The sequence below is a fragment of the Miscanthus floridulus genome, chromosome 18, assembly GCF_019320115.1.
Source record: "Miscanthus floridulus cultivar M001 chromosome 18, ASM1932011v1, whole genome shotgun sequence".
Taxonomy (NCBI): domain Eukaryota; kingdom Viridiplantae; phylum Streptophyta; class Magnoliopsida; order Poales; family Poaceae; genus Miscanthus; species Miscanthus floridulus.
In genome coordinates, this window is record NC_089597.1 from 126,643,380 (window position 1) to 126,660,778 (window position 17,399).

Genomic DNA, 17,399 nt, shown 5'->3' on the forward strand with positions numbered 1-17,399 from the left:
TAGGCAAAATCTAGGCGATGACCCCTAGCCTAGCGACTAGTCCAGCCTAGGCTAGCCTAGGCGATGCTAGGCGTTTTGCCAATTTAGTATAATATATAATATATAGCATAATATATATATTTATATAGCAGAAATCATGAATAATTTAGATAGATATACCTTAGGTCCTGTAGGCTGTAGCAATCAACCAATCTGAGTTTCAGAACATGCAATCAGATATAATGATATATACATGCAGTACTACAGCAATTCACAGATTCATACTTCAGATTTGAGGAGAGGAGAGCAGCAGGAAACAGAGCAGAGCAGTTCAAGGGAGCGGAGCAGAGCAGGGGAGGACATACCTTCGGCTTCGAGCGTCGGCCTTGGGGGCTGGGGCTCCGCCTGTGGGAGAATGACTGCCGGGGAGGGTACTGGGCGGCGGGGAGTTGGCCGGCGGGGAGGCCCTTCGAGGCTTTGATGCGGGGAGGAGGACGAGCTGGGCGGAGACTGGGGAGGAGTGGAGGAGGACGAGGTCGGAACGGACTGGCGGGCGGGGAGGAGCGTCGGCGTCGGCGGAAGCTGCTTCCCGGCGGAGAGGAGCGTCGCCTGGCAGCGGAATAGTGTCGCGTGCGGCTTCGGTACCCATACGCGGCCTTATCCGCTGCGCGCGCGCGGCAATTTCCCCCCGGCGCCAACCTTTCCCGCGCGCGCGCTCGCCGGCCGCCGCGTAATATTTTGCGCGTGCTGGGAAACCCGGGCCGACTCGAGTCGATTCCGCGCCGCCTAGGGCTTCTGGGTGCCGCCAAGTCGCGCGGAGGCGCCGCCTAGCGCCGCCTAGGCGCTCCCGTCGACTTGAGGGGCGACTACCCCCCTAGTCCAGGCGCCGGGCCGTAGCCTAGCGACTAGGCGCGTCGTAGTCGTCGACTTTCAAAACTTGGCCCTTAAGTCTTTGTATGCTTAGTTTGGAACTGATGGAAAAGGAGCAATCAGAACTATCATATGGTTATGACTCGTGCCCATCAAACTGAATGTTTCAGTGCAGATTTTTGTAGCCCTATGACTACCATTGATTTCATAACTTAAGGTGTGACTGGGCCAGATAACATCAATCTGTTAGCACATCCCTCCGCCGATGGCATAGAACTACTTAATCTGGGTACGAACTAGATTTACACGACCTCACGAGGAAGAGAGGAATATTTAATCTGGGTACGAACTAGATTCACACGACCTATACTTAATCTGGGTACGAACTAGATTTACATGACCTCACGAGGAAGAGAAAGATCTCGAGCTTAGCAAGCAATTAGATGGGAAAATGGTGAAATTGGAATTTGGAAAGCAATTAGATGGAGAAATGGTGAAATTGGAATTGAGAAATGGAGATTGTTCTAAAGAAAATGGTGAAATTGGAATTGGGAAATGAAGATGGTTTTAGAGAGAGACTAGAGGGAGAGGAACTAGATGAGGGAGATGAACATGGCAAGTGTTCAATTGAACTACTGTTTTTTTTTTAGGGAAGCTCTAACTTTATTCAATCAGCAGAATAAGAATTACAAACTCCACCAGGAGGCTCCAAAAACCAAACATATCTGCCTATAGATAAATTTACGGAGCTTCTAGCAACTAGATTAGCGTCAACATTCGATCTTCGCCCTTCAAAGACAAAATCTGCTCTTGTGAAGCTCCATCTCCTAGCATTGATCTCCGGGACGATGGTTCCGTACCTGCCGAACCTCCTCACCGCATTGGCATAGTCGCTCGCTACCAAGAACGAGTGCAGGGTTGCTAGCCAAGGCAAGCCCTTCACGGCAAGCCATTGCTTCGACCACCTCCGCATCATTGTACCCTTCGAGCCCCCCCCCCCCCCCCCCCCCAAAAAAAAAAATGGCCATTCTCCTCGTGACCCACAGCAGCAGCAGCTACATGGCCCGAGTTCTTGGACTACTATTGTTGCGCTTTGTTTTTTACTCCATCTCCGTCATGGCTCCAGCGAAATCGAGCCCATATTCAAAGGTCCATATTCCATTTATTGTTATTATTTATTTTTTTTTGGAAAAAATCAGCAGAGCGAATGAATGGAGACAAACCAAAAATCCAAAACAATAAAAAGAAATCGGGCGAAAGGCCCAAAAAAATCAAACGGATCGGAAACCGAAGCGTACACGCACCAACAGAGGAAAAGAAAATTATTATTTATTTATTAGACCGTATAAATAAAGAGGGCCAGACGAACACAAAACCGAACAAAAAAAATTGGAGTGCGAAAGGGATTAGAGCTAGACGAAAAAAATATGGCATAAAAATTATAATATTAAGTATAGATTAGAGTAAGATTTGTCTAGTTTTTACTTTTACTCTTTTCTAGTTGGATTAGGATTCCTATCCAGCTTACTCAAAATCCAAGTGATTTACTTGGATTAGGATTCGAATTCCTATCTATAGGTTAGCTCAAACCTGTGTCCAAGTCAGGCATATGTCCACATTCACTGAGTTAGTTTGGGGAGGTAGACGAAAAAAATAGGCTGAAATTTTGGCTTTTTAATATTAGATATAAATTGGTATACATAGAATAGTGCCATACATGACATAAGTGCATTTTCTTACATCAGGGATACTTTTGGTCATTTCGTATGTCAGTTAACTGTGTTAGCCTTGAAAAGTAACGATAGTGTCATGTAGGGAATGAAATTTAGAGGCAGTGTCAAATAGGGAATTCTGAAGTTTCTAGGGACAGAGGGGAAATAAGTGAGTTTCCAGTGTCATACAAGGAATTTTCTCTTATGAATATACCATACAAAATTGGAACAAAATACAGAAGGTAGAAGAGTGGTTCATGAATCTAATCCCTCCGGGAAAAAAAACTTAATGTTTTAGGATAGAATTTTTACAAAACACGTCGAAAGTGGCATACAGGGGATTAAATTTTTCTACAATGGCTGACAAGAAAATTTAGCAGTTTGAGTGGTACACAGAGAAGTCACAAAATTTCTAATGGCATTGAGGGAATTGGCTGTTATATATTTGCTCCTGGCTCCTGTAGAGAATCTGCCGAGCATTACTGAGGTGTGGGAGCCAATGTTTTTTTTTTCTAAAAAAATCACCTCCTTTGATTATTGGTCAATCACCACTGATGCAACAGCATCACGTAGTGCAAGAGGGGGTCAAGCCAGTGTTGATTGAGGGGCAAATGTTTTTTCCAGCATGGCGTCAAAATGACAGGACTTGATTGAGAAGCTTTTTTTAGTTGCACACGAATTCATTTTAGGGGCTGTTTGGATTCCATGAATTAAAACCAATATATCAAGAAAGTGTTTCTTATTTTATTATTAGTTTATTTTCCAATTCCTCTCAATTCCTGGGAACCAAACGGCGAAATTGACAACCGCACATAAATACCAGTGGTGCTAGTAAGCCTGCAAGGGAAAACGTACATGCAACTCTCAGGTGTTCCAAGTATATGAGGCACCGAGGGAGTGTGAGAAAGGTACATGTTGCCAGATGATGTCTAGCTTATTACAACGCTTCAGATGTTCAACTGCGATCAAATCATTTGAAGGTACAAAATTTCATCTGAAAGCCAACACAACTGGAAATCTACATATGGCGACTGTTGTGTGTTGCACTCTCTGTGTTCATCATCCTTCGAATATCTCTTGCAGCATCGCTTCCATCTCGAGTGGACTGATTTTTGGGCTGGTTACTTTTTCATCCTCTATATATTCTGTATAGCCTGGAATGATTTTGTTGGTAATAACTTTGCGTAGCCTTCTCCTGAGCCTAGGATCTGGAACCTTCCACTGCTTTTGGGTGGTGTACATTTTCTGAAATTCAGACTCAAACTTGGACAGCGGGGAGTAGTTTTTCCCTAAGCAAATAGACGTAGGATTGATCAAGCATGACAGTAGCAGTGCCCATGATACTTGTAGATATTTCTCCATATAGCCCTCTATTTTATGAGTGAGATTGACAACTATCTCGGAACGTCGTTGGAGAGAGTACAAAGAATGGCTGTGTATCTCTTGGATGTAGTATGAGTTGTTGAGCAAGAATAAGAACTTGAGGCCTTGATTTGGAAATGATTCTGATATCTTGGCAAGCTTTTCTTGCAGACAAGACACCATCTCTATGATCATGCTGTCCAAATGTTGTACGTTTTCAATATGAGGCACATACTTGCCACGTATAGCTGCATCCACTGACGAGTAATTAGCCCACAGGAACCTGATGTACGTCATTACTGACCGAGTGACCTTGTGAATGTCTGATGATTCTTGTGGATTTAGAGAACTCGACGAGTCATTGCCATCCTCTAGCAACCTCGTCCTAATCTCCTCCATTGTGCTCATTGTTGCCTCACCCACCTTGCTCTTATATGCTGAAAGGAGGATGGCCATTTCGTTCTCTATCCTTTTAACTTCCACAGAGGATGCCCAATAAAATTGCGCTGCGATCTTGTATGAAACTTCAGACAGAGCGTCGTGCACACCCAGCAGGGTAATTATCTTATTGTATGGTGGCGGCATAACCCCATCCATAGAAATAAGTTCTTCTCCCATATTGGGATCCCAAGCAACTACAACGTCAACAAAAGTGAGCACCTTCAACATGGTTTCTTGGATGAACAGCACCAAATGGTATTGATCCGGAATGCATCTCTCACCGTCACCCACTTGTTCTCCTTCTTCATCACAAATACTGGCACTGGGCAGGCCCATGGAGCCACGATCAGGAAAGAGCCTCTTGAAACAGATGGTTTGTGCGATTTCCTCAAGGGCCCAGATCCAGCACTGTGCATCATCAAGATCGAGTTCCTCCCGTGCAGATGCACCATCATCGAGGCTGAGAACCCAACCGACGCCAAGCTCCGTGACCCACCTCTCTACGACACTCATGTCAACGCGTTTGATGCTGCAATTCACTGACGGCGGCGCACTGAAGAATTCCTGGACCAGGCTTCTAATGCGATCCTCGCCCGTTTCTTCCTCCTCTGTTTCTTCTTCCTCCGCTTCTTCCTCCTCTGCTTCTTCACAGCCATCCATGTTGTTGCCGTTGACGTCCCCGTGGATCCCCAAGAAGAGAAAGTGCATGGCCGCCGCCTCCATTGAGATAGTGGAGGGGCGAGAGCCGCTAGATGCGTAGGCAGTTGAGAGTCCAGAAACTATGGTACCTGAGGAGCTGCTAACGTTATCCTCCATGCCGGCGCCGCAGCAACCAGAGCGATCTGCCAAGGCCAACAACCTCCCGATCGATGCTGAGCCGATGTGCGTTGGCTTCCGCCGGCCTTCCGGGTTCTAGACAGAAACTGAAGAGGGGACACGGAAAATCTGGACCTTTGTGTAACACAGCGCTATCAGTATACGAGTAGTAGATAAAAGGTGGAGGTTTTCCTAACACGCTTTGCATACCATTCCCGACGTTTTTTCGCCAGGCGCGTTATGACTTATTTGATGGGAAGTTGCTGAGAAACTCCAGTTAACTACACAAGTGGTTATTTATTGGCCTCGCTCGATATAATTAATCTAATCATCCCTGGACCCGCATCATTTGTGTTAACCACCGGTGTAGTATAAGTTCAGTCTCAATGAATATTTCATTAGAGTTTCATAGACATTAAATAATTAACTTAACATGACAGAGTATAAATAAAGAGAGATGATAAATTTTTTTATGAGATTAAATGGATTGCGTGCCTATGAAACCTGTTTATACCGTTTGTAACACCGGAGAGTCTTGAAAACAGAGAAATGTTGAGACTGCCTAATAAGGTGGTCTGTGGATGTTTTTCCAACATGCTTTGGCTCCTACTCTCTCCATTCTAAATTATACAAGATGTTTTGTCACTTTAGATATATATATTTTTTTGTTATGCACTTAGATATATGTAACACCCCGGTGTTACTTATTAATTAAATATCTTCATCGTGTGCTTTGAGAGTGATGTGGAGCTCGTTTTCCGTGTGCAAATAATGTTGATTAGTGGAAGAAGAAAAATGAGTGAAGAAAGACAAAATAAATAAATAGTAGTAGTAGTAACAACAAGTACAATTAATAATAATATGTGTGTTTAAAAAGAAATGAAGGCCCGTCCGCGTTGGCCATGAAGGTGTACGAAGAAATCTTCAGCGATGACCTCGGTAATATGCAGGCGCTTTGTGAGTTGTTCCCGCCTGGCGGCGTCAATGGGTGCGCACAAGCAGCGTCGCCGCGCTCGGCTGCCCGGGCATAGGCCTCCTAGCCGGCGCCGCAATTCGGGTTAATTAGTGTCCAATGTAGCAATATAGATTTTACATTAGGGTGGGTCTGAGCATCTATGTAAAACTCTTCTGACCCCCTAGGGTGCAGCTAGGACTTGTTGTATTAAACTTTTTTCACTATCTTAATACAGAGACACGGAGACCGTGATCGAGAAAAAAAGAAATGAGAGAAAAGGAAAACAAAACAAAAATAATGAAAGGAAGGGTGTGCAGCCGCTGGGCCTTTCCAAAACTGGGAGAGCGTGGGGGGAGCCTGTGGAAGCGAAGCTTGGCACGGCCTGGGCCTTTAGGTGACAGATTGGCCCCTCCCCTGTAGTCCTCATGGAGAGTATGGGCTGACCTGCGGCCGCTGGGCCCATCGTCTCACTCTACCTACTTTGCAATTTTTCTTGTTTCATTTATTACTACCAAAATAAAAAGTGTGTCGCATCAGAAAACAGAAAAGAAAGTTTCTGTGAGTGCATTCCACTATTCCACTGCTTGCGACCGACAGACACATGGGCCCGCACCTCTCAGTCTGAATACGGGCACACACACTGACTGACACCGGAGGACACGCCAAAGTGGCAATTGGCCGTCAGAGCATGGGGCGGGCCAACGCTACATTACAGATCGCCAGACCAGAGGTTAATTAAATTGATTACCGTTTCAGGCCACCTATTCCTACTGAATTGAATGCACCGAAAATGCAGCTGCTGTCAAAGAACCAGAAACGGACGGTTCTACTACACTCTACAGTCTGCCAGTCTCGCAGCTCACGAAAACCAAACGAAACGAGGGATCAGACGTGCAGCGGTTACCGCCGGATGGCCACCGGCGTTTGTAGGTTAGCCCGTTGGCTGGGTTTATAAGCCAGCCGATGAATATTATTTTTCTCTCACACCGAACAGCCAACAGTACTATTAGTCATGGCTTAGAGCAAGTATAATAGCAAATGCTGAGGTGGAGAAGAGAGGGGAGGAGAGAGAGAAGAAGCGGGCTGTAAGCTTACAGCCGCCTTGGGCACAAGAACCAAGAAAGTCTGTGAGAGAGACAAGTGGACCATGTATTAACTGTAAAGAGCCAACTACTATATGAGTGGGTTGAGAGAAGGCTGCAAATAACCTTACAGCCAGCAAGCTGGCTGTATTATTAGTCTTCTCTGATAAGCGAAACCAGCCCAAAGGAGGTCGGCGGCAACACGCACGAAACTGAACTGTTGACCAGGCTAGCTGCATGCGTGCATGGTAGGAGTGGTGGTGTGATGAGCACAGAAGCTTCGGCTCGGAGAGTTTGAACTCAAGTAGTCCAGCGCTGGCGGCCTTGAAATTCACGAGCGCACGCGGGCGCGGTGCACATTACAAAGCCCCGGCCATTAATTACTGCTTACTAATCACTACGCGGGCTGGAGAAGTTCAGGGAGAGTATTTTAGTGAAAGTTCGAAGACGAATAAGATGACGAGATGCAAGGAACTTCTGAACTCGCCAATCTGCGTTTTGACTTTGGAGTACCGGCTCACCCGTAGTGCAGTGTAGTGCAGCGTGAAGTGTGGAGAATGGCCGTGAAGACATCACCGTGGCACCGTGGCATTGCAGTGTATTATTTCCGTCAGCTCTGTCGGTCTCCAACACGCGACCGTCCCGTCCATGCACGCCGACGCTGGACTGGACTAGCACGGCCACGGCGCGGTGACCCCGTTGCGTTCCTGGTCCCCAGCGGCCCAGCAAGCAGACGCAGCCACACAAAGCGAGACGGACACGCAGGCGGCACGCCACGCGCTCCGTCCGTCCTGCTCCTGCACGCTGCACCGCGTCGCGAGGCCGGCCAGCGGCGCCAGCCCGTGCATCCTCCCGCCTCCGCGCCGCGTTTACCCTTGCCATGTGACCTGACCCCCCCTGTCCCGCCCCTGACAAGGGAGGCACCGCGCGCTGCCCTGCCACTGCCACCCGCCCGCCTCCTTCACTCCACTCCACTCCACCTCCCCCTCCCTCGCCCCCTACCAAAAACCTCACGCCACCCGCGAGCCGCCACCGCGGCGGCCGCCATGATCCCCGCTCCTCGCGCCTCCACCGCCGGAGGCAGCAGGTGGCGCCGCGTCATCCTCGCCCTCGCCCTCCTCCTCCTCACCCTCGCGCCACCCGCATCAGCGCAGCCGACGCCGACGAGCCCAGCGCTACAGGCGGCGTACACGGCGCTGCAAGCGTGGAAGCGGACGGCCATCTTCTCGGACCCGTCCAACTTCACAGCCAACTGGGTCGGCCCGAACGTGTGCGCCTACAACGGCATCTACTGCGCGCCGCGGCCCTCCGACGGGGCGCTGGCCGTGGCCGGCATCGACCTGAACCACGCCGACATCGCGGGCCACATCCCCGCCGACCTCCCCCTCGGCCTCCCCGACCTCGCGCTGCTCCACCTCAACTCCAACCGCTTCTGCGGGGTGCTGCCCGACACCTTCCTCCGCCTGCGGCTCCTCCACGAGCTCGACCTCAGCAACAACCGCTTCGTCGGCGCGTTCCCCGCCGTCGTCCTGGGTCTCCCCGCGCTCAGGTACCTCGACCTCCGGTTCAACGACTTCGAGGGACCCATTCCACCGGCGGTCTTCGACCGCCCGCTCGACGCCATCCTTCTCAACTCCAACCGTCTCCGTGGCCCCATCCCGGGCAACCTCGGCAAGTCGCCGGCCTCGGTCGTGGTCCTCGCGCACAACCGTCTCGGAGGATGTATCCCGCCGTCGATTGGGAGGATGGCGGACACGCTCAATGAGATCGTGCTCATCGACGACGACCTCACCGGCTGCGTCCCGCCGCAGGTCGGGTTGCTTAGGAAGGTCACGGTGTTTGATGTCAGTGGGAACCACCTCCAGGGCCCGCTCCCGGCGACCGTCGGTGGGATGGCTGCCATCCAGCAGCTCAATGTGGCCGGGAACCTGCTCAGGGGCGCCGTGCCGCCGGCTGTGTGCGCGCTGCAGGGGACGCTCAGGAACTTCACCTACGAGGACAACTTCTTCACCTCGCGCCCTGGGTGCGCGGTCGCCACGGCGGACGGCAGGTGGAACTGCATCCCTGGCGCTCCCGCGCAGCGCCCGCCGCCGCAGTGCGCCGCCACGGCAGCACCGTTCGACTGCAGGACGGCGCAATGCCAGGCGCCGCCCACGTCTGGCCCGCCTGGGTCGGGCCCCGGCGGTCCTTCACAGCCGTTTCCTCCGCCAGGCTCCAACACGCCGTCGTACCCATCGCCGCCAGGGAGTTCTACCACGCCGTCGTACCCGTCCCCGCCAGGGAGCTCCACCACGCCGTCGCACCCGTCCCCGCCAGGGAGCTCCACCACGCCGTCGCACCCGTCCCCACCAGGGAGCTCTACGACTCCGTCGTACCCGTCGCCGCCCACAGACGGCAGCAGCCCCAAGCCATCAATGCCGCCTTCATCCGGGCCTTCATCCCATGGTGGCTCGCCTCCGTTGTCCGGCTACCAGCCGCCGCCGCCGTCGTCCGGGTGGGCACCGTCGGGCCAACCCGTGGGCGTGCCATCACCCACAGAGCATCCCGGTGGCGTCTGGCCGCCGCACACGCCAACGGCTCCCGGCACACCAGGATCAGCGTACCCGCCGGGCACACCAGGATCGCCATCCACACCGACGACTCCGGGCACGCCAGGTTCGGCATTCCCGCCGACGACCCCAGGAGCGCCAGGTTCGGCATACCCGCCGACGACTCCAGGCACGCCAGGCTCGACATACCCGCCGACGACTCCCGGTGCACCAGGGTCGTCGCCATCCACCCCGACGACTCCAGGCACGCCGGGTTCGACATACCCGCCGACGACTCCGGGCGCACCAGGGTCGTCACCATCCACGCCGACGACTCCGGGCACGCCAGGTTCAACGTTCCCGCCGACGACACCCGGCTACCACCCTCCTTCCCCAGGTGGTGGTTCTCCAGGCGGCGGCCACGGCGGCAACCAGCACGGCACTCCACCATCGACACCAGGCAGCGGCGGCGGCGTCCTCCCATTCCCGCCCGCCCACGGCATGCCCTACTCCTCGCCGCCGCCGCCACCGTCCGACCCAGCGGGGAACCTGCCGTTCCCGCCCGTCCACGGCGTGTCCTACTCGTCGCCCCCACCGCCGCTCCCGCCCGTCTACGGCGTGTCCTACGCGTCGCCCCCGCCGCCGCTCCCGCCCGTCTACGGTGTGTCCTACTCGTCGCCCCCGCCGCCCGCGACGCCGTACAAGAGCAACTAGCCGCGTGCTGATCCGGCGGCGGCGGCGCACCCGCCAGTGACAGACAGACAGAGTCGAATCGCCATGACGCATCAGTACATCTTGCACTGTAGCTGTTGGTTCTTTCGATCGATCGATCGATCAGATTGGATTCAAAGGCTCCGCGGATTCTTTCTTCTCCTTCTTTCTCTACTAGTAATAGCAGCAGTACCCTTGTTGTTTAGCTCGATCTCGCTCGTCACTCCATGATCATCGTATCATGCTCGTTCGTGCCTCTCATGTCTCATCTGCAAGCGAGTTTGTTTATTGGTAGAAGTAGCACTGTGATCCGTACGAGCTTTGCCGGCTGGCAGACGCGTCGCCGCACCGCATCGCCGTGCCGGCGCTCCGTGCTGGGAGTAATGAGAGGCGGAAAGCGAAGCCGAAAAGGTCCGGAGTCCATGGGCCACGCGTGCAATGCACCAAGCAGTGCAGGGGACGAAGAGGAGGAAGAAGTACACATAGAGTGGAGTCCACTGGAGTGCCATTGGCAAACCGGCAGCAGGACCAGGGCAGCGGCATTCCGTTCCGGTGGCGCCAGGCCGCCAGCGGCCACCGCCCCCGACAAGGTCACATGCAAGGCCAGCGAGGCTTGAGGAACGGATCATCATATTCATATCGAACGAACGGGCGATGATCATCGTATCGTATCGTACGAGTATTAACTAGTGGCATTGCCATGACATGGGGAGTAGAGCAGTAGAGCTCGAGCTCCAATTTTTTTTAACAGAAAAAACTTTTTATATATCCTTCGGTGTCCGTGCATTTCACGTGACGCTACGAGTAACTGTCCCTTTCATTGCATTTCCTTTCCTCCATCTTCTGGCCATGGCAGGCCAGCTCACAGCTCAGGCTAATCCGCTCATGGCTGCTGCTGCTTCCGTTTTCGGTCTCGCCGCGGTAGCTGCGTCTGCCTCGTTGCCGGTGCAGGCAACTCGAGATCCGATCAGCTGCGTGCCGCTGGCACATCCATTTGTGAGTGAGGCGAGTTCGGCCGTCGGGGCCTGCGCTGGACAGATCACCGTTGCTTCTTACGGCAACCGAGGAAAGAGGATGGGTCCACCCATCCTCGTGGGATCATGTGGGACTGCGACGCCTTCAACATCTGGCTCGCCCGTTCGGCCAGCTAAATCTTGATTGAAATTGATTGAAAAATACTGTTTTAGCTGAAATTTTGTGACAGAAAAACACTGTTCTGACAAAAAAAAAAAAAGAGAGCCGCTGTGCACACTTCCCCCTGCAATTCTTGTTCGTTCATTCAGGTAGCCAGATGGGGGTGCGCCGGCGCTGACCTACCAGCCGTCCAAATTCGCTTCAAAATTCATCATTTTTTTAGCAGCAACAAGCACAAGATTAGTACCGGTAAATGAAATCCAGATGACAATTCGAAAACGTTCTGCACGAAATCCAGATGACAATTCGAAAACGTTCTGCACAGCTATCTCCCGGCGCAAATTATTCGAATCCCAGGCCTCCTACAATCCAAGGCCCGGCCCGGCCCCAAAAACACCCTCGCACGATAAAGCTACTTGCTTGCTAGTCAACTCAGCTACACAATGGCGTGCAGTGCAGGAATGGCGGGCCTCTACTTGACTACTTGGGCCCCATGCCGCACAGCACCGCGGCGGCGTGACGCGCGAAGTAGGTCAGGATGACGTCGGCGCCGGCTCGCCGGAGGCACATGAGCGACTCCATCATCACCTTCTGCTCGTCCACCATGCCCAGAGCCCCGGCGGCTTTGATCATCGAGTACTCGCCGGAGACCTGCACGAGCAAGAGGAAGAGGTCGGCAGGATTAGTAGGCGAGTGGCGAGCAAAGCATTTCGGAGAAGGTAATTTAATCTGACACATGCAACATTGGTGGCGGTTAGCAGATGATCAGCATTAACTGCTCTGTCTGTAGTAGTAGTAATTGGAAGCCCCCCACCAAGTACGCTTTTGTTGGTGCCAAGTTAAAAAAAAAGAGAGTTGATAACACGTGCATTTCCAGACAGCGATTAGATACGCAAAACACAGGACACAGGACAGGAAAAATGAAATCCATGGGATATAGACAAAGCAAGGACAGGCTTCATATGACTTGCTGGTTCTGCTTGTAGCAGCAGAAAGAACCTTGTTCATGTTTGCTGGACAACTAAGCGAACTTCAATCACCATTTTCATGTGCACAGATGTATAGCAGAGCGGCAGAGCTGAGAGCACTGGTATTACATAGTAGCAAGCTACAATTAACTTTGTTCAAGTGACCATTCTCACAATGACTTAACTGATGATGCTTAAAGTAAGCATCAGATAATTTATGTGCAATCTGATCTGGACAGGATAACAGAGAGGTTCTAAGGCAATGAATCCAAGATTAACAAGTCAGGTGTCCAGCAATTGGAAAGATTGAATTTTGATATGCAGTACAGTGCCAATGCTAAATGATAGACGATTGGATAGACCAATAGCATTGGCAGTTGGCACCATACTTCCACTTCAAACAAGGAATATGAACATTTTGACCAAATTGAGGGGAGAACTTCAGAATTGCATGGGTGAGCCAATGAACTGACCTGGTAAGCAGCAATCGGTAGGGCTGAATTATCCCGAAGAAGTCGGATGATATCCAAGTATGGTAATCCCGGTTTCACCTGTCAAATGAGGTCCATGGTTATAGATGTACACATAAAAATTGTCTTCATAACAAGCCACCATACAGCAGGAACATTACTAGCAGAATGTCAGCTCCTTCTGCCTCATCCGCTGCGGTTTCTATGAGGGCTTCTCTGTAGTTGGCTGGGTTCATCTGATAACTTCAGATTAAAGAGAAAGCCAACATTTAATACCAAGCAATTAAATTGTTCACTAGATGGAAATGGTATCTTTGGTGCAAGTTCCATACGTCTTCTTATCTCCAAATCTTGGGTTTGAATCTAAAGCTTCTCGGAATGGGCCATAAAAGGAACTGGCATACCTGCAAAAACATACATTACAGATGTATCATTTGGGTTCAAACTAAAGAAATATAATAGGATGGCAAATGTGGGGGTATGGAAATGGTATGGTGACAGGAAGAGCATAGAAAGATACTTTGCAGTGTAGGACATAATGGAGACATCATGGAAACCCTCAGCATCCAGAGCAGAGCGAAGTGCTCCAATATGGCCATCCATCATGTCACTAGGGCTGACAACATCAGCACCGGCACGAGCCTATTTATATGGAGATTTTTTGTGAGAAAAAACTAGCACGTTTATGTGACCAAACACAAAATCAAGAGATGAGATGAACCTGTGAAACAGCCTGCTTGCACAACTGATAAACTGTTTCATCATTCATAATTACTCCTGACGCAGGACACAAACAAGTCAATGATTAGCTGGAGAAAATAAAGTTCATTTTTGGAGATTTCTTATGACTTGTCTAATTTTCTCATCCAGGAGAAAAATCATTAAGTAACAAAAATTCAAATTCAAGCATCATTATGCAACATATAATACAGAAAATCAAACTGACATATTTACTAGTGGTTCTTAACAGCTACTCCATGAAAGAGAAATACAGAAGTCAATGACTGAAAAATAAGAGCAGCAAGAAGTGGTTTCAGCTAGGCAAACAAAAAGCACAAAACATGTTACAAAGTACAAACTAAATTCTAGTGACTAATATCAGGCATTAAGGTATAAGGCCTCCTGGAAAAAGTAATTCTGACAAAGCTACTGTAGACAATGTATGGAGACTTGAAAATATATTGTGTACAGCATCTTCAGGGAAAAGGTGAACAGTTTTAAGCAACTAAGTTTTCAGTATAAGCCTGTGAAATTTCTTTGGCCCTTAAGGATTTTTTGGAGTAGCAAGATCAATATGCAGCCAATGGTCACAGACCATATGTGCAAGATGAGAACAAAGGGGCCATCTTTCTTACCATCCTCCCTCACAATACCATCATGACCATCAGATGAATAAGGGTCTAACGCAACGTCCGTGTAGATAACCTAGCGGTCATATGAGTTTAAGGAAAGATATTAGGAACTATGATGCAAGCCAGACACTGAATGAGGGGTACATAAGCTTACAATATCAGGGAACTTGTCTTTGAGCAAGCGGATTGTACGTGGAACCAGACCATTATCGTTATACGCTTCATCTCCTGTCGGAGACTGGAGGAAATGAAGAGTGTAAGCTTCTCTATATAAGACACAAACAAGCAAGAAATCTGTTATATTAGTTAATAGACCTTCAATGCATCAGGAACTTTAGGAAAGAGCACAAAACTGTTAACGCCAACATCGCGGGCCTTATAAACCTGCATATACCATCATTTTGAAGAGTTATTTAATACTATTGACCAAGCAGCAAAATGCATATATATTTCTGTCTCCAGTAAATTCATTAAAAGGAACATTACAAATACACATTCATGATCTGAGATAATCCCCAATGCTTTCAATACCTCGTCAAGCAGCCCGTGCCTCCACCCAAGCCTATAGCACCCTGGCATAGCTCCAATAGGAGCATCTTCTTCTCCTGCAGATCATCACAGGGCAAATCCGATATATCAAATCTGAATTGTGTTGAACACTCATGTCAGTGAATTCCACTACCAACCTTCATGGATAAACAATGGGAGCACAAAATTGGCAGGCGAGATGCTCGTCTCCTGGAAGGCAGACCTAAGAGCAGGCGATTTCCGGTTGCGACGAGGGCGCTTTGCCATGTCCTAAATAACACATGGGGAGAAAAAAAAAAATACACACAAGTCAGGATTTTGCAGTTACACACAGTAAGAGCACACAAAATTCAGAGAGGAAACCCAGCGAGTGCATACAAGGGGCCTGATCTCCGGTGTTCCTTCAGGGGCCTTTGGCCTAACCAGCGGTGGGGGAGCAGGGAATTTCCCAGCGACGGCGTCAGCCTCGCACTCCTCGATGGTCCTCCCGGACGGCGCCCTGACGGCGGCCGCCGCCTCCTGCTCGCTGCTGACCCTGATGGCCGTGGAGCGCAGCCTTGGCCCGGCTCTTGGGACGGCGGAGCAGCTCCCAAAGGTCGCATGGCCATGTCCACTCCTAGCCTGGAGCATCTGAACGTTGGCGGGGGAGAAGGAGACGGTGGACGCCATGGCCTAGCTGCAACGTCAACGCCAATACGATGGATTCCACAGACATGGTCAGCGATTGGGAACTATATCTTATCTTCTTTATCTTCTAATGCTGAATAATTCGACCAAAACCGGAAGTGGTATTCTCAGAGTGAAAGAAACCAGGGGGATTGGAGATTGCTGTGTGCAGTCAAGAACTTGCAAATCTTGGAGAAGAAGAAGAGGAGCAGATGGCGGCAGGGGGGTTACCTGGACACTGGAGAGGACGAGGAGGAGACGCAGCAGCACGAGAGGGGAGTTCGGAGAAGCTTCGCCTAATCCTGTGGCCTCGGTTTTCCGATGGCGATGCCCGCCTAGTAGACCAGAGGCTTGCATTTCTTTGTCGCCATCTTCCCAATGTTAGTTTCACCTACTCTCTATACAGCTCTGATTTGTGATTTCAGACTTGGGCTGCGTTTGGTTGCCGAAATTTTTGGCAAAACGATACGGTAGCGTTCTCGTTGTTATTTAATTATTAGTATTCAATCATAGTTTAATTAGGCTTAAAAGATTCGTCTCATGAATTTCGTCTAAACTATGTAATTAGTTTTATTTTTTATTTATATTTAATGCTTCATACATGCGTCTAAAGATTCGATGTGATAGAGAATCTTGAAAAATTTGGTATTTTGGGAGGGAACTAAACAGTGCCTTGGGGCCTCTCTCAACTTTTTTTTAATTGGCAAAAGAAGAAAAAAGAAGAAGATTAAGCTGGCTCAAAATCTAATCGGAAATGCCACGGTGAGGAAGTCGCATCCTCCGGACCGCATCCTCCGGACGCTGTTCGCAAGCCGTAACATCAGCCCAATGGCACTGGTCGTAGCCTCTCGTTCACACGTCTATAACCGTAGCCATTCCCCGAAAAAAAAATCACGTACCCCGAGCGGACGCGCTCCGCTGCAACCACTCTACGCCGCACCGCCCGGCGTTCTCCACGGTGACCAGGGCTCGACGGCCAGTGTCTCCATCGTGTCCGAGCGCAGCCGTCCACCGTGATCCCTCTCCATCGCACCTCTCAGCTGCCCGCCTTCCTCTCTCTTCACCACGCCTCTCGTCCGCCGCGGTCTTCTCCAGCTCGCTGGCCGCCTTCTCCACCGGAGCAGCGACAGCTCGCGTCGGACCCGCCATGGCTTTCTCCACTGGAGCGACGACAGCTCGCGCTAGCACGAGATCGGGAACGCCACCATCCAGCGTCGCGCCGATCCACCTCTCCCGCCGCGGAAGGGGAAGCAGGGGAGGCATGCACTTGCTCTCCCATCCACCTCGCATCGTTGGCATAAAGGAAGGCATGCGCCACTGTAGTTTCCCACCAGGTTGGTCATGCTCGCGCGGCGACGTTATGTTTCTAAGTGTTTCTGGACGTTTTTTCAGCCACGTTGTAAGCTCATGTTTCAAGTGTTTTAATTGTTTTAGATGTTTGTTTTAATTATTTCATGCGGTTATTGCAAAAGTAGATCGAGATGTTGCATATGTTTTAATAGTTGTACACGTATGTTGCAAGCATCTATCCCCAATGTTTCATCTGTTTTTTTACACGTATATTGCAAGTATTTCATATGCATGTCTCAAGTGTTTCATCTGTCTTCTCTTATATGTTGCATCTGGATGTTTTAAAAGTAGATCGAGATGTTGCATATATTGCAATGGTTATGCTGCAAGTATTTCAGACGCACGTCTCAAATGTTTCATCTGTCTTCTTTTGTACGTTATAAGTGTTGCATCTTGTTGTTTTAAAAATAAATTGGGATGTTGCACATATTGCAATGGTGTTTTCAAATGTACTCCTTCTGTCCCTAAATATGTG

The 17,399-nt window shown here is 50.1% G+C and overlaps 3 protein-coding genes across 4 annotated transcripts; 1 reads left to right on the forward strand and 2 right to left on the reverse strand.

Annotated features, from left to right (window-relative positions):
• Positions 1–3,620: 3,620 nt before the first annotated feature.
• LOC136524621 (exocyst complex component EXO70C1-like) lies at positions 3,621–5,087 on the reverse strand. The gene has a single exon (XM_066517912.1). It carries the CDS (start codon positions 5,085–5,087, stop codon positions 3,621–3,623), a length of 1,467 nt encoding a protein of 488 aa, XP_066374009.1.
• Positions 5,088–8,174: 3,087 nt separating this feature from the next.
• On the forward strand, positions 8,175–10,978 carry LOC136521053 (leucine-rich repeat extensin-like protein 7). The gene has a single exon (XM_066514768.1). It carries the CDS (start codon positions 8,264–8,266, stop codon positions 10,457–10,459), a length of 2,196 nt encoding a protein of 731 aa, XP_066370865.1. The 5' UTR covers positions 8,175–8,263; the 3' UTR covers positions 10,460–10,978.
• A 911-nt stretch (positions 10,979–11,889) lies between these two features.
• On the reverse strand, positions 11,890–15,963 carry LOC136519905 (delta-aminolevulinic acid dehydratase, chloroplastic-like). Of its 2 annotated transcripts, XM_066513285.1 has the most exons (13): positions 15,806–15,963; positions 15,287–15,584; positions 15,067–15,178; positions 14,912–14,985; positions 14,696–14,764; positions 14,535–14,618; positions 14,384–14,453; positions 13,750–13,805; positions 13,549–13,670; positions 13,361–13,432; positions 13,190–13,271; positions 13,032–13,109; positions 11,890–12,241 (listed from the first exon to the last, which is right to left on the reverse strand). In XM_066513285.1, the coding sequence occupies exons 2-13, from the start codon at positions 15,575–15,577 to the stop codon at positions 12,071–12,073; spliced, it is 1,281 nt and encodes a 426-aa protein (XP_066369382.1). In that variant the 5' UTR covers positions 15,578–15,584; positions 15,806–15,963; the 3' UTR covers positions 11,890–12,070. The 2 variants fall into 2 exon arrangements, with proteins under 2 accessions (XP_066369382.1, XP_066369383.1); XM_066513286.1 differs by lacking the exon at positions 14,696–14,764 and having other exon boundaries at positions 14,535–14,646.
• Positions 15,964–17,399: the final 1,436 nt, after the last annotated feature.

Coding starts and splice junctions, on each gene's coding strand:
- LOC136519905 (XM_066513285.1), bottom strand. CDS start 15,577: ATGGCGTCCACCGTCTCCTTCTCCCCCGCCAACGTTCAGATGCTCCAG. Junction 15,179..15,286: donor CACCGGAGATCAGGCCCCTT/GTATGCACTCGC, acceptor TGTGTTATTTAG/GACATGGCAAAGCGCCCTCG. Junction 14,619..14,695: donor AAGTTCCTGATGCATTGAAG/GTCTATTAACTA, acceptor CATTTCCTCCAG/TCTCCGACAGGAGATGAAGC.
- LOC136521053 (XM_066514768.1), top strand. CDS start 8,264: ATGATCCCCGCTCCTCGCGCCTCCACCGCCGGAGGCAGCAGGTGGCGC.
- LOC136524621 (XM_066517912.1), bottom strand. CDS start 5,087: ATGGAGGCGGCGGCCATGCACTTTCTCTTCTTGGGGATCCACGGGGAC.